This window comes from Pholis gunnellus, assembly GCF_910591455.1.
Source record: "Pholis gunnellus genome assembly, chromosome: 16".
NCBI lineage: Eukaryota > Metazoa > Chordata > Actinopteri > Perciformes > Pholidae > Pholis > Pholis gunnellus.
This window is the reverse complement of record NC_136543.1, coordinates 16,532,862-16,545,731: the sequence shown is the minus strand read 5'-3', so window position 1 is coordinate 16,545,731 and position 12,870 is coordinate 16,532,862. Positions and strand designations below refer to the sequence as shown.

The 12,870-nt window shown below is 46.3% G+C and overlaps 1 protein-coding gene across 1 annotated transcript in view; it reads left to right on the top strand.

The window, feature by feature from the left end:
* foxo6b (forkhead box O6 b) overlaps positions 1 to 12,368 on the top strand; it is a gene marked incomplete at both ends in the record, with an annotated part of 35,167 nt that extends 22,799 nt beyond the window's left edge. The window contains one exon of the mRNA XM_079175900.1: positions 10,650 to 12,368. Within this exon, the coding sequence (XP_079032026.1) occupies positions 10,650 to 12,368 (1,719 nt within the window). The remainder of the gene's footprint in view (positions 1 to 10,649) is intronic.
* Between the last annotated feature and the right edge of the window lie 502 nt (positions 12,369 to 12,870).

The following is a 12,870-nucleotide window of genomic DNA, read 5'->3' as shown; positions in this document are numbered from 1 at the left end:
GGACCTCGGTTATGATGAGGCTTCCTATTGAAGAGAGGCCTTTGACTGTTCTGTAAACGATTGGGGACAAAATCCACAGTCCTCATTCGGTGCAAAGATTAATGCTAAAATTAAAGCAAACATGAGGCTTTGATAGTTTCAGTCACACAATTTGAGAAAGTATCGTGCTGGCAGTCGTGTGCGGGTTAATTTTCAGTGCCAGGATGTATGCCCCTAAGCAATTTAGCAAGGTCAGAAAAAAACTATTTCATATTGAAGGCTGTAACTTTGGGAAATACCCACTTAAATTGGCTAACGCATATTGCCATACTTCAAATTAGCTTCAGATGAATTTAAAAAGAGAACCATTGACTCATTTCCTACAGTGTAGTCACACCACAAATGTATCACTTGAAGACCAGTTTCGACAGAACAACCCTTAAGTCTTTATATCTCTTATATCTTCAACTATCATGAAAACCTTTAGTCCTAGAAGTGAAAATTACGTTAGCAGGACAGATATGTTACTATTGGTTAGGGCGCAACAGCATAAAATACGCCCTCCTCCCAAACAGTTTATGTGAAAACAATGTCATACTGAATGAATGAATAACCACGATGGCCGTCCGACATACCGTCTGGTGATGTTCCCAGCTGAAGTAATGCATTCAAGTTGATATTTGACACTTTAATCAAGCAGCAGTTTCAGAGGAAAGGTCTGAATATTCAACAACACCTCCCCTTTTCAATCTATATGAATATTCATTACAAAGCGTTGAATACTTTTGTTCAAGATTAAGTGGCTTTTCAGCACCATTTTGGATTAAATGCAACCCTATAAGTGCGCACACGTTAAGAAAAGTTGATCACCTCCTCTACTGTTATTCAGTCAAAGCTGCACCTTTCTGTTTGGAAACTCTCTAAGTTATGGATGAAAGGCCAAAGGTTGAGCTGATTATTTGAACATATGCAAGCCTTTGTTGCTTGTTTATTAATGTGCCATTCAGAATGTCTCAGCCCGTGTTACCGCCAGTGTATCAGCTTCTGACTGTGGATCAGTGCATTTTGTTGGAGGTGCCGTGCAGCCTCGGCGTGTGGATGGATGTGACAGCTGAGTGTTGAGGTGGGTGGTGCTCTCCTGAGACCTGATGGCAGGTGTGATCAGGCCTGTTTCTCAGCTTCTCCTTTGGCTCCCATAGGTGTCACGATGCTCCACCTGGCGTGTGAAAGCTCCCAGGGGAGGGATAGAAATCACAGCTGTGGAGGTGACTCCTTTTTATGAGCGCTAGTCAAAGGTGGAGGACAAACCACATTTACTTTTGTTACTGTAATTGAAGGGCACAATCGTGTAGAGAATATGCCCGGTTATAGTATCAGAAGGTCCCAGCATAGGGACACGATTGTAAGACAAAAAATTTATCCATTCAGATAAAGAATATGTGGAATTTACCTTTTAGGTTCTTTTGTTTTTAGCTATCTAGTTCACATATAGCTAGAAGCTACGGCCAACAACTAGCTGGTCTTGCTCATTTACTAATTGTTTGCTCTATGAAGTAGCTTGATAGAAAAAAGTGTAAACTAGTGTAAACAAAAAAGGTGAACATTTTCATTTTCTAAAAGCTGGTATCGAAATATTATCCTTAGAATACTCAACACAGTTGATAACATTATGTCATATGAAAGACAAACTGTGGCTTAATCCTCTTGTTCATTGGCAGCTAACTTGTAAGTTTTACCAAAGAATGGCGAAGCAAATACTAAGCAAATAAGGAACATTTTTGTTTGTCTTTGTTGTTTTTATTCACCGAAACCTTTCCAAAAAGCCGCTACTTAGGGAAAACTGCTGGCTACATAGTGATGCAAATAAGGAGTTTGAAAAAATTGAAAAAGAGCCAATTTTACTGTATTTCTACTTGACTTGAGTTGACTTCTACTGTACTTCATTAGAGTTTTCTGTAGCAGGACGGAACGGTGTTCCTTCCCGCCGGTGTTCGTGATGTAAGGAAAGCCAACAGGAAGGAAGCTCACGGCTGCTCCGGGTCCGTCACTCTTTACAGAGCTGGCTGTGGCCTGAGGACTGGGCATCTCTGGCACGCAGGGAGGATTTTCCGATCCCCTGCCCCGCTTTCAGATGCTCGTTAATCTGCCGGCTCTATTTTTATCTGCCCTCTCCTCCCGCCCCCGGGCTCTCCGCCTTCACTCTGCTCCTTATGTCCATTTGCAGAGAAAGAGGCTGCCTCGGCAGGCCGGCAGCTCCAATTAGAGGCCTCTCCGCTGGGGATTGGGCTTGCTGTCCGCCTCTAGCCCCTCAGGCTCCCTTACCGTCTACCTTTCTCAGGTTAGCCCCAGACGACGCCTCGCCCCCTGCCTCTCTGCACCCGTCCTTTCCCTCCCTGTCTGCCTTGTTTCTCTGTCTTCCCCCGTAGAGCTTGTGGAGCTCCGCAGGGAGTAAGGGGGAGTGAAAGGCCTACTGTCGCCCGAGGGCCGGCTCTAGTCCCTCGGCTGTACTTTGACGAGAAGTTAACTGGTGCACCTTTCAGGAAGCATCCTCAGTAGAACTGCTGGTTGTATTGTCACAGCTACTGCAAGTATACAACTGACTGCAAACGCTGTTATTCATCCTCCATGCAGGAAAGATAAGGCTTTTGTTGTTTGGCGAGTTTTGCAAGACCATCACAATTCAAAGAACCGGCCTATTACAAAGACCCTTACTAATATAATTCCAGCTTCAAAGGGTTTGTTTTAACCTGCTGAATAAGAGCATTCAGTCTTTTATCAAAATGTTTTAATATTCAATTACAGAGAATCTTTAAAATCTTTAACTACTGTTGAATGAGTTACCATGTGGTACATGTCTAAAGAGCCATTTTTTGGTGTTACAGTAGATAAAACATGATTAAAAGAGACTGTTATATTTAATCGTATTTCGTTATGTGCTGCTTTGTGTGGGTCAGGATGTTTCAACGGTAGCAGCAGCACTGTTGTAAAAATGTGGCTGCACATCTTTGTTGTAACCGATTGGTCTGCGCTGTTGCTAGCCTTGTACACAACTCATTGTGTGTCTTGAATGGTCCTAGCTACACTGCATTCATCTGGATCCTCTCATCTGGATCTATTTCCCTGCAATCCACCAAAAGAATAGCATCTTTTTCCCCCAGCTTATAGCCCCCACCCAAACTCTGCATGCTCACACCTTCTCCAACCCCATTAATCCCTCAGCCTCCCACTTCTTTATTTCCCTTCAAAGAGACAAGCGCTGCCCGTGACATCAGTCACAGGAAGTGAATCTTTAGCGTTGACTAATTTCCATCGATTGCCTCCAGACAGGCTTAGCAGACGAGACCCATTCCCACACAGAGCTGGCTGCTCTCATTTAAGTCTCCCCGCCTGCAGAAAACGCTTCACAATGAACGCAGTCAGCGCTTTTATCTTCTCCCCCACTCCTGCTTATTATCAAATAAATGCGCGGCATAGAGAGATACCCATTGACAGGACCGTGCATAATGACTCCTGGCTGTGTGAAATGGATTAATAAATAATGGTTGAGCAAGGGGAGAAAACAGATTTGCCAATTCCCGCTACTTCTCAACAAGGCGGAGTACAACACTCCCCACAACACTCGGCTGGATTGTGCCGGACCACATCTGCAGTTTATGCTCTGGTTTATGCTCTTAGATGCTTGTTTAAAAAAGGAGACGCACGTATGACTTCTGGTGACTAGTAGTTCTCTTGAATACCTATGTTGAATACACTTATTGTAAGTCGCTTTGGATAAAAGCGTCTGGTAAATAACTGCCATATAATGTAATGTACAGGAGCGCTCCGTGGAATTTGAAACGCAACCCTGCTCTTGAATGCGCCGTGGAATGCGCCATAAATTCAAGGTGGGCTCCTTTTTTAAAATGTGAAGCAGAAAGCACATTAAAATCCACTACATGATGTTCTACTGAATCCTCTAAAGAATCCCCTCCAAGAGACTTCTCTCCTGTGAGGATGTGGGGAGGTAAAAGCAGCCTATAAAAACGTCCAGGAGCAGAACTCCTCGGCAACCTGTTTCCCCGTCTCGCTGCTCGACAGAGCTGCAGCAGAAGGTAAATCAGTTTCCGTTTTGCTTCTGCTTTCACGCTCTCATGAGTATACCACAATTCAAACACAGATATCCTGCAGTTTCCATGTGCAAAGTCAATCGAACAGGCACACAGTCGAGCCCACAATCACCAGAGGCCTTCTTGTTTTTAACAAAGCATCCTCATCCATCCCATGTCAGTGACATATTGCTTCATTAACGCTCCCGGCTTTGTGTATATTGACAGCTTTTTCAAAATGGCAGAGAGTAAAAGTGCTGCTTGCTCTGCACCAAAGGGGCTTAAACAGACTATAAAACCGAAACTGAGTCTGTGCCAGTGGAGTGTGCTCTGACTGCCACTGTACCCATGTGCTAAAGTAATAAGTCTGTCTGAGACACGGGGTGAAAAGGTCTCAATCTCCTTAACGCTAGATTAAGGAGCAGCTTGATCAAGGCGTCTTAAGTGCTTCATTTTGGAATCAGATCGATAGCAGCTAAGAAGAATTGAGCTAGGAGCTTTCGGTTGGTAGAGCTGATTGAATAGAGGCTAATGACTTATCAGAAGCCCCTTACACTGGAGGAATGGCTCATACTGTATACCCTGCTTGTGTTTTTATTTTAGCAATTTATTTCCCTGTCCTTTATATAAAAAGGTTATTCTATCCCCTAGCTGCTGCTGCTGCTGCTGTCACAGCAAGCAGAGAAATTAACAGGCCCTGCCGTGTATTAGCGTTTACATGCTAACACACAGGACTCTGGTGACAAACATGTTTTCTACCAGGAGCGGCGAACAACAGTAAGGCCGGTGTGACGTAGCGTGGGGTCAATCCGAACGTATTTTGAAGAGTGGTGAAAACCTGTGCTTGTTTTTCTTGGCTACCATTAACGACCCGACCAATTACGTCCATCAACGCCACGCCCAGCCTCAATCGCCGTGATCCGACCAATCCCCACCCTGTCTCTGTGGTTTGAGGGTGAAACCCAGCTGAGGAGTGCCCAGAATTAACCAGGATTAGCCTCGGATTGTCAGGGATTACTTAGGCTGGAGAGGGATTAAGTATGATTGCCAGTTTAGGGTGGGGGTGTGCGAGGGGGCAGATGTGCGTATGTCCGTGTGCGAGTGCACATCGAGGTGAACATGTGTCAATCTGTGAAACATATAAAATGGCGTTTGTTTACGTGTGTAGTGTTTGTGTACAATGCCGCCTGGACTGAAACGTCTAAAACACACTCGATATAATTTAATTTCCACATTTTGTGCGGTCTGCAAGGAGGTGTGGAAATGTCTGGAAACTGTTTTTTCCCCTTTATGGTGTGACAAGTTCCAGTAGATATATTTTGATATTAGCTGTTGTGTAGAGTTAATATAGGAGGCTTGTCTCTGCTCAGACACAACGCTCCGTTGAGAGAATTGCTGGCAACCGGGAGACAGCCAGAGGAAAAAGGGTTACATCATCCTCGTAGCTATGCAACACAAACTGGATAATTTGCAATAGATGTAATTAACGTTAGCTAGCTAACCCGGACTAAAAAAGGGACAAGGGTGTTGGAAATAATAATAATCAGGACAATTAACCACAGCTCTGTTATTGCTATTCTGAGATGGAGGATGTGGGCACACCACATACTGCTGAAGAGAACACACCGTTCTTGACCATTTTAAAAAGCTGTTTTGGAGACAAGAAACCAAAATAGACCAAATATGAACTCACAGTGTGATATAATCCACAACCATAGAGGGGAATTAACAGTCTGACACAGTTTTGACAGTCTGAAAAAGGATGTTTTCCTTGAGGGTCTACTGAATAGAATGAGACTGTTCAGATGTTCCTGTTTCTCCACCCCCTCCCTGTATGTTCAGTTTGGAGTATATGTTAAAGAGACACTTGATGTCTCATGTGTAAAATCAGTGGAGTACTACTCAGCCTGCAAACAGTTGAATACTGTCTTCTAGGACTCTGGAGGGTTTTCGGGAAAAGTAATATTTTAGTAGTGTCAGTATTTGACTACAGACTAAAAGCCACAATATTCCAGCGTCTGCTGCTTCGATTTAGATTTTAGATTTATGTTTTGTTATATCTGTCTCTTGTTAGCGCCAAAAGTACAATACAAAATTGATTGAAATTAAATTGAATTCCAACTCGAGATCCAGAGTCCAACCATTGAACATGATTAATATTTTAGTTTTTGTAAGCAAGTAAGGGCGAGCATTAGGGTTATCTACATTTTATACACGTAAAGTTGTAAAACCAGATATTGAGCTTGTGCAATCAAAAGATCCATCTCCCTGAAATCTGAGCAAACTCTACCCGCTAATGAAGACCTTGTTATGCGGTTGAAAGCTCTGGAAAAAGTTAATCAGCACACTCTGGGCTGGGAATAGACGGTATTTCCAAAGTAAATAATTAACTTTGATGCTATATCCAAATTGTGTTGTAGGGTTAAATCTCAATGTTCAGTTGTACTTATAGAGCCCATGCAGAATGATCATGCAGTAGATCATGATGCATAGTTTATCCTCATACTGAGTGCAAACCCATATATAGTTGCTTGGTCTGGTATTTTGAAAAAGGGAAAAATGTAAGAATTCTGTGTTTAGACAGATCACGGGCCATTAGCTAACCGCTGGACTGACTATCCCCTGACTCAGTGAAAGCAGCAGTGTGTCAGGGTCAGACTCAGTCACTATTAATGTACAGTATACAGTAGTGGAGCTGGATACAGTGCAGCGTGTTCCCTGTAGAGGAGGAGGGTGGCTGTGTGAGGACGGATTCAGTCACCGTTCTCTCTGCAACAGTCCATCTCCTGCTGCATTAGCAGAAAGGCAAAGGCTGAGAGCAGAGGGAACAGGTTTCTCCTCTTCAGAATCACTCTTTCTGACAACTTAATGTACACACTGAGGCAGGGATGGCCAGCCTCTATGCCACGGAGGGCTGAGAGTCGGCAGGTTTCATTCCAATCAAAGACTTTGCTGGAGGTTTTCACTGATCGGCTCCTCCTCTGTGGCAGTGTGCTAATCAGTGACATCTCCTGCTATATAGCATTTGATTGCAATGATAACCCGGAGGCTCTCAAACTTCCCTTTTCGTGTGACGGTCCAATCCTTCACCAGAGTCGCGTTGATAAATTGAAAAGTGATAAAAAAGGAAGTTCCTTGATTTTTCTTGTGGCGTTGTCCATTTTTTTTGCAGAGTGAAAGATCAGAGAAAAAACGCGTTCTATTCACAATCTGTATAAAAGTATTTATGACAAATAAACACAAGATAAAGCAAAAATAAAAGCTCAAAGGTCAAGATTTGTTGAGGTTTCGGCACAAAAAAGAGGAGGACCTCGGCTGTCATGGTAAACAGCAACCACTTGGTTGAGGTTCGGGGACGACGGTGGTCTTTTTACAGAAAAAAGGAGCCAATGGGTTTGAGTCATCAACTTTATTGCTATGAAACAAAATCTGTTCAGAACTTATTTTCAGGAGTTCATGGTGTCAACAAAATGGACAGAAATGTCAATACCCATGAAGCCAATCGAGATATTAAAGATACACATAATATCATGAATAAACTAAAGAAGACTTATCAATGGGAGATATTTTTGCTTAGTAAGTGATAGTCTCTAAATCAGATGTGGGTTATGGCAAGGTACAATATTTGTCAAATCTTTCATTTATAAATAACCTTACTGGTGCAAGTGCTCTAGTTGTCTCTTAAAAGTCCATAACCTTGATTGATGTTGATCAAAGTCCTCACATTGCAGTAAATATATGAAAAAGAATTCCAAAGGCATCTTTTAGCTTCATGCGTCTTTTTCTAATTTGTTAATGATTAATTTCACTCTAATTGCTTTTCTGTGCTCAGACTATGGGGCAGACAATCAGGAATCACCATATCTGGGTATAGAAACTGTAACATTAGCTGCTGACAGTGTTGAGCATCACCACAACATTTTCACTATTAGCAATTTCAGTACAAAAATGTTGATCTAAGCCTTCAGAGAATGGCAGTTAAATCATAATATATACACGAGACAAAGCACATTATATACAATGTTTTAACAGTGAAGGAACAGCAGTGTTCTGTATAATTGTTGCGCTGGTTGTTGTACAGAAGCTTTCTCTCCACACGCACGCACGCACACACACATGCACGCACGCACGCACACACACATGCACGCACACGCACACACACACACACACACACACACACACACACACACACGGCTGCTAATCACAGCTTGGTACAGGTAGTGAGACATTGGGACTGCTGGTGATTGAGCCTCCCTGGTGGATTGGAAGCAGGAATCTGACAGACTCAGATAAAAAGGCTGTTTGGAGTTGCCTGCAGCATCAAACAGCATCAGCCCACCCCCCCACCCCCCCCCACCCCCCACCACACACCCCTCTCTCCTCCCCACCATCACCTCCCCTCTCTTCATTTCTCTCTCTTTTGGTTTACTCTGTTGCCATGGCTACGCCCAGCCGGAGCCGTCATGTTGCGGAGGAACCTGTCAGGGCGCCGCTCTCAGATCACCTGATGCGGGTCGACTCCACTGGCGGCCTCATTCACACGGCGTCATCGTTCAATTTGGCTTTGATAAAGTCTGCGTTCGGCAGCGCGCCGCTGCTGAGAAGTGCATTCAGCCCATTTTGTAGCGAACGTTGAGCTTGTGCAATTTTACCGACCCGGTGTTTTGGAGAGGACCCCTCTGAACAGCAGAGAAAAAAAACGTATAAATGCATCTCTCCTATCCAATTTCCACGTCTGCGAAGAGAGTCTAGGCAAAGCAGCGTGATTTGAGTGGACGATGGGACGAAATTACCTGTTGGGAGTCACGCCGAGGGGATGCGAGTGTGTGGAGGGGGCCGCTCTCCATGAATGAGAATAGCAGTAGGTCGGATACAAGACTGATTTGAAACCCACTTGGAGCTGAATTCCCCCAGTAAACATATTAACTACTGTTGTGGATGCTGTGCTTTTCATAATACGCTGCAACAACAAAAAGGCTGTCCAGTTTGCAGCCACGTGGCTCTGTATGCTGCCTTTGTATTGGGGGGGGGGGGGGATACATATGCTGAATATATATGGATTGCGCTGAAGGGAGAAATGTAAGCTGGCCCTCCACTAAGCACAGATTTGCATCTCCTGCTGTTTGTTTCCGATGTTTGCCCGCCTTTCAGTGTGAATGAAGGAATTAGAGAGGGAAGAGGGGGGAGGATGGAAGTTGTGTAAGGTGATGAGAGGATGGATAGATGTGGAGAGAAGGGGAGAATGAGCAATGTCATGATCAAGAGACGCAGGGACACAGAGAGGGAGATGAATGGGGCTGAGCGCAGGAAAATTGGACAGGAGGCGGGGAGTGAATGAAGATAGAGAATGGCTCGAGATATCAGGAGACAGAGATTGTGAGCTATGTGCAGGTAATAAACAAGGCAGAAATAGATAGATATCTCCAGAGAGGAAAAAGAAAAGTGTGTGATTGCGCACATGGGGAAGAGGGTTTGGGGTTCAGGGGGGGGGTTTGTTCCTCCCAAAAGAACAGAAAAGAGCAAAAGAACGGGAAAGAAAGAGAAGGCGGAAAAGCAAAGGGAAAGAAAGCTGGAGAGAGTGTGAATAATGACACAAGCAGGAACGATTTGGATGAACATGCTGTACTTAGACTAACTTGGCCAGCTGAGATGATGTGTATCCCTGCTAAGCTCTCCTTTAGGCAGGCTTAGATCTCATCAACTCACTCCAGGTTGGCACCGGCTTCAAATGCTGCTGCGGAGCCCTGGATTAACTATACAGCCGTCACTCAGACACTTAAACAGAGGTCTGGCGAGGCTTATCCTACACCCCCCCCCATACTCCCACCGCACTACACACCCACCCACAACCGGCACACAAGCGTCCGTCTTCAAAGCTATTCACAAGTAGACTTCATCATAACGGTATCTGCCGTCGTTGCCTACGGTCATGTTAATTGTGGCATGATTTTAAAAGAGGTTAAATGAGCATGTCCCTGTCCTCCTCCCTCCCCCCTTTTACTTCCCCTCTATCTTATTCCAGGCCTAAGTATGACTGTTTCTTTTTTCACTCTGGTACTCTTCCAGGTCTGCTCCTGCCAAATCACGCCTCCCTCCCCCCTCCCTTCCTTCCCTCCCTCCCTCCCTCCAAGTCTCTGGCTGGATCTCAGGCTCTCATATTTGGAGGCCCTTCAATCGATATGGGCTGTCTGTGATTGGGTTGCCTCGCGTGATTCATTTCTGTAACCTTGGTGATGGTTTGATGTGGAGGCTGCACCCATGTCCATATTATGACTCAGTGAGCGTGTGTGGAGAGGAGAGGCTGGCCAGGGGAGGTATCGATTGGTCCTTCACTCTCCCTGCCCTCTTTACCTTCCCCTCCATCTTCCCCTCATTCTTTATCCATCTTTTTCTCGCTCACCGTGCAGCCTTGATAGTTTGGCCATAATTTGAAATGACTTTGTGTTCTCAAGAAATGATTATTTAACCCTAAATGTTCCCATGGGTGTTAATGTTGATCTATTTTTTTCTCTCTCCGTTCTCTTTCTCTTCCTCCCTCTCTTTTTCTCTCCATCATCTCCTTCCCATCTTTCTCTCTCCTTCCAGAATTCAATCCGACACAATCTGTCCCTGCACAGTCGCTTCATCCGGGTGCAAAATGAAGGGACGGGGAAGAGTTCGTGGTGGATGCTGAACCCAGAAGGAGGGAAGATGGGGAAAGGACCCAGACGACGGGCAGCCTCTATAGACAACGGCACTCGCTACCTGAAGACCAAGGGTCGCATTAGCCGAAAGAGAGCAGGGGCCATGGGCCTCGGACGGGGACAAGGTCAGAGAGCCGGACCCACAATGCAAGGCTCCCCGGAGCATGGCAGTCCAGCAGGTAAAGGAAGTGTGGGCATGGGGGGTGAGGAGTATGACACCTGGACAGATCTCCATTCCCGCACCTCCTCCTCTGCCTCCACACTGAGTGGTTGCCTGTCCCCGATCCTTGCTGAGGCTGAGGCTGACGAACCGGAGGAAGGTGGACTGTCCTGTTCAGCCTCCCCTCGACTGTACCCCAGCCCCTCCAGCACACGCTCCCCGGCCCTGGGCACTGGAGGCCACTGCCCGACTGTGGAGCTGCCCCAGCTGACTGACTTGACGGGGGCTATCAGTCTAGATGAGAGTGGCTACCCCCAGCCACAGCAAATCAAATGCAACGGTTATCCCTACGTGCCTGCGCCCAAGGCAGAGGGCTCCTACTGTGGGCCCATGTACGGACAGCCTTCCATGGGCATGCTCCGGCATCACACTCTCATGGAGACCATCCAGGAGAACAAGCCAGTCAGCTTCCAGCGCCCAATGAGGGCCTACTCAGAGAACAACGCCCTGCAGAGTCTGCTTACTGGAGGTCCTCCGTACTGCAACAAAGAGACAGTACTGGGCCAGGGACGTGAAACACACACACTTATGACACAGGGGACCAATGGCATTCACAGCCAACACAACCACAATCAGAATCGCAGCCACAATCATAACCACAATCACAGCAATGAGCATGCTCACAATCCCAGTCTACACAATGGCCATGGGTCAGTTCATGACCAGAACAGAACACACCATCAGAACCACAATCAGGGTCACAAACACCAAGCCAGCCTCGACTACAGCCACAGCCACAAGCCCCTACCCGCCCATGACTATGGTTCGAGTCACGAGCACAGTCACAGTAACAAAGTAAACGCCAGCCATGATCACAACCCTCGCTCCAGCCAGAGTCACATGCACAACCACAACCCCCATAACCCTATGCACAGTGGGCCTCACCCACAGGCCCTCTCCCCAAGGGTTAGCACCGACATCCTGCAGCCCTACAGCCTCAAGACCGCTAACCACTATGGGCCCCGACCTCACCTCCCAACATCGCCGTCCCTGCCGCCCAACCCCGCCGGTGTCATGGACGTTCCCCAGGACCCCTGCCGCTTGGCGTCCGCGCCCCAACCCCGTCACCAGCCTTACCCCGGAGCTCACCATCAGGGTATGACCGACTCCTGGCACGGCTACTACCACAACAACCACCAGCCCGGGAACGCTGGGTACCAGGGGCAACAGCACAACTCCCACAGTAGAATGGCTGCTAACCTGGAGATGGAGAACGTCCCCAATAGTCTGGACTGTGATGTAGACTCCATCCTGCTCAATGACTTTATGGACACAGAGAGCATGGACTTCAACTTTGACGGCTCTCTGTCCCAAGGCATGGGCATGGGGATGGGCATGAGTTTGGGGGCGTTTGCCTGCCCTCCACCAGTACACAGCAACCAGAGCTGGGTGCCAGGGTGAACCCAGGCCCGAGGGCTTGGATAGACATGACCGGAAAGCTCACCCACTGGGCCAGGCTGCTGGTGGGCTGTACCCTTGGACTGACTGACTGTGATTCTGTTTCTCTGAGACTGTAGAACAAAATACGTATTGTCATTTTGTTTCCTGGGGACTCCATACACCCCCACACCCTGTTTATAAATCCTCCTGTCTCCATATTGAACCTGCCCCCGATGAGCCTATTCCTAAAGCCCCCCCTTGTTCATGCCCTTCATATTATTATTATTATTTTTTTTATGGTCTCCACTCAATCTCGTACTGCCTGTCCTAAGCTCTCAAGCACTTTACATCCATCCTATCCATACAGATGCAGTAACACAAAGACCAGGCAAAGTCGCGTTGTGTGTTAGCTTAAGTTTAATGTATGCAATCCACTTTACAGTATTATCTCCTTCTACAAAGGAGGTGTTGTTTTTGACTTGAGAACATGATCAAACAGCTGCATAAATATCTTTCAATGTAG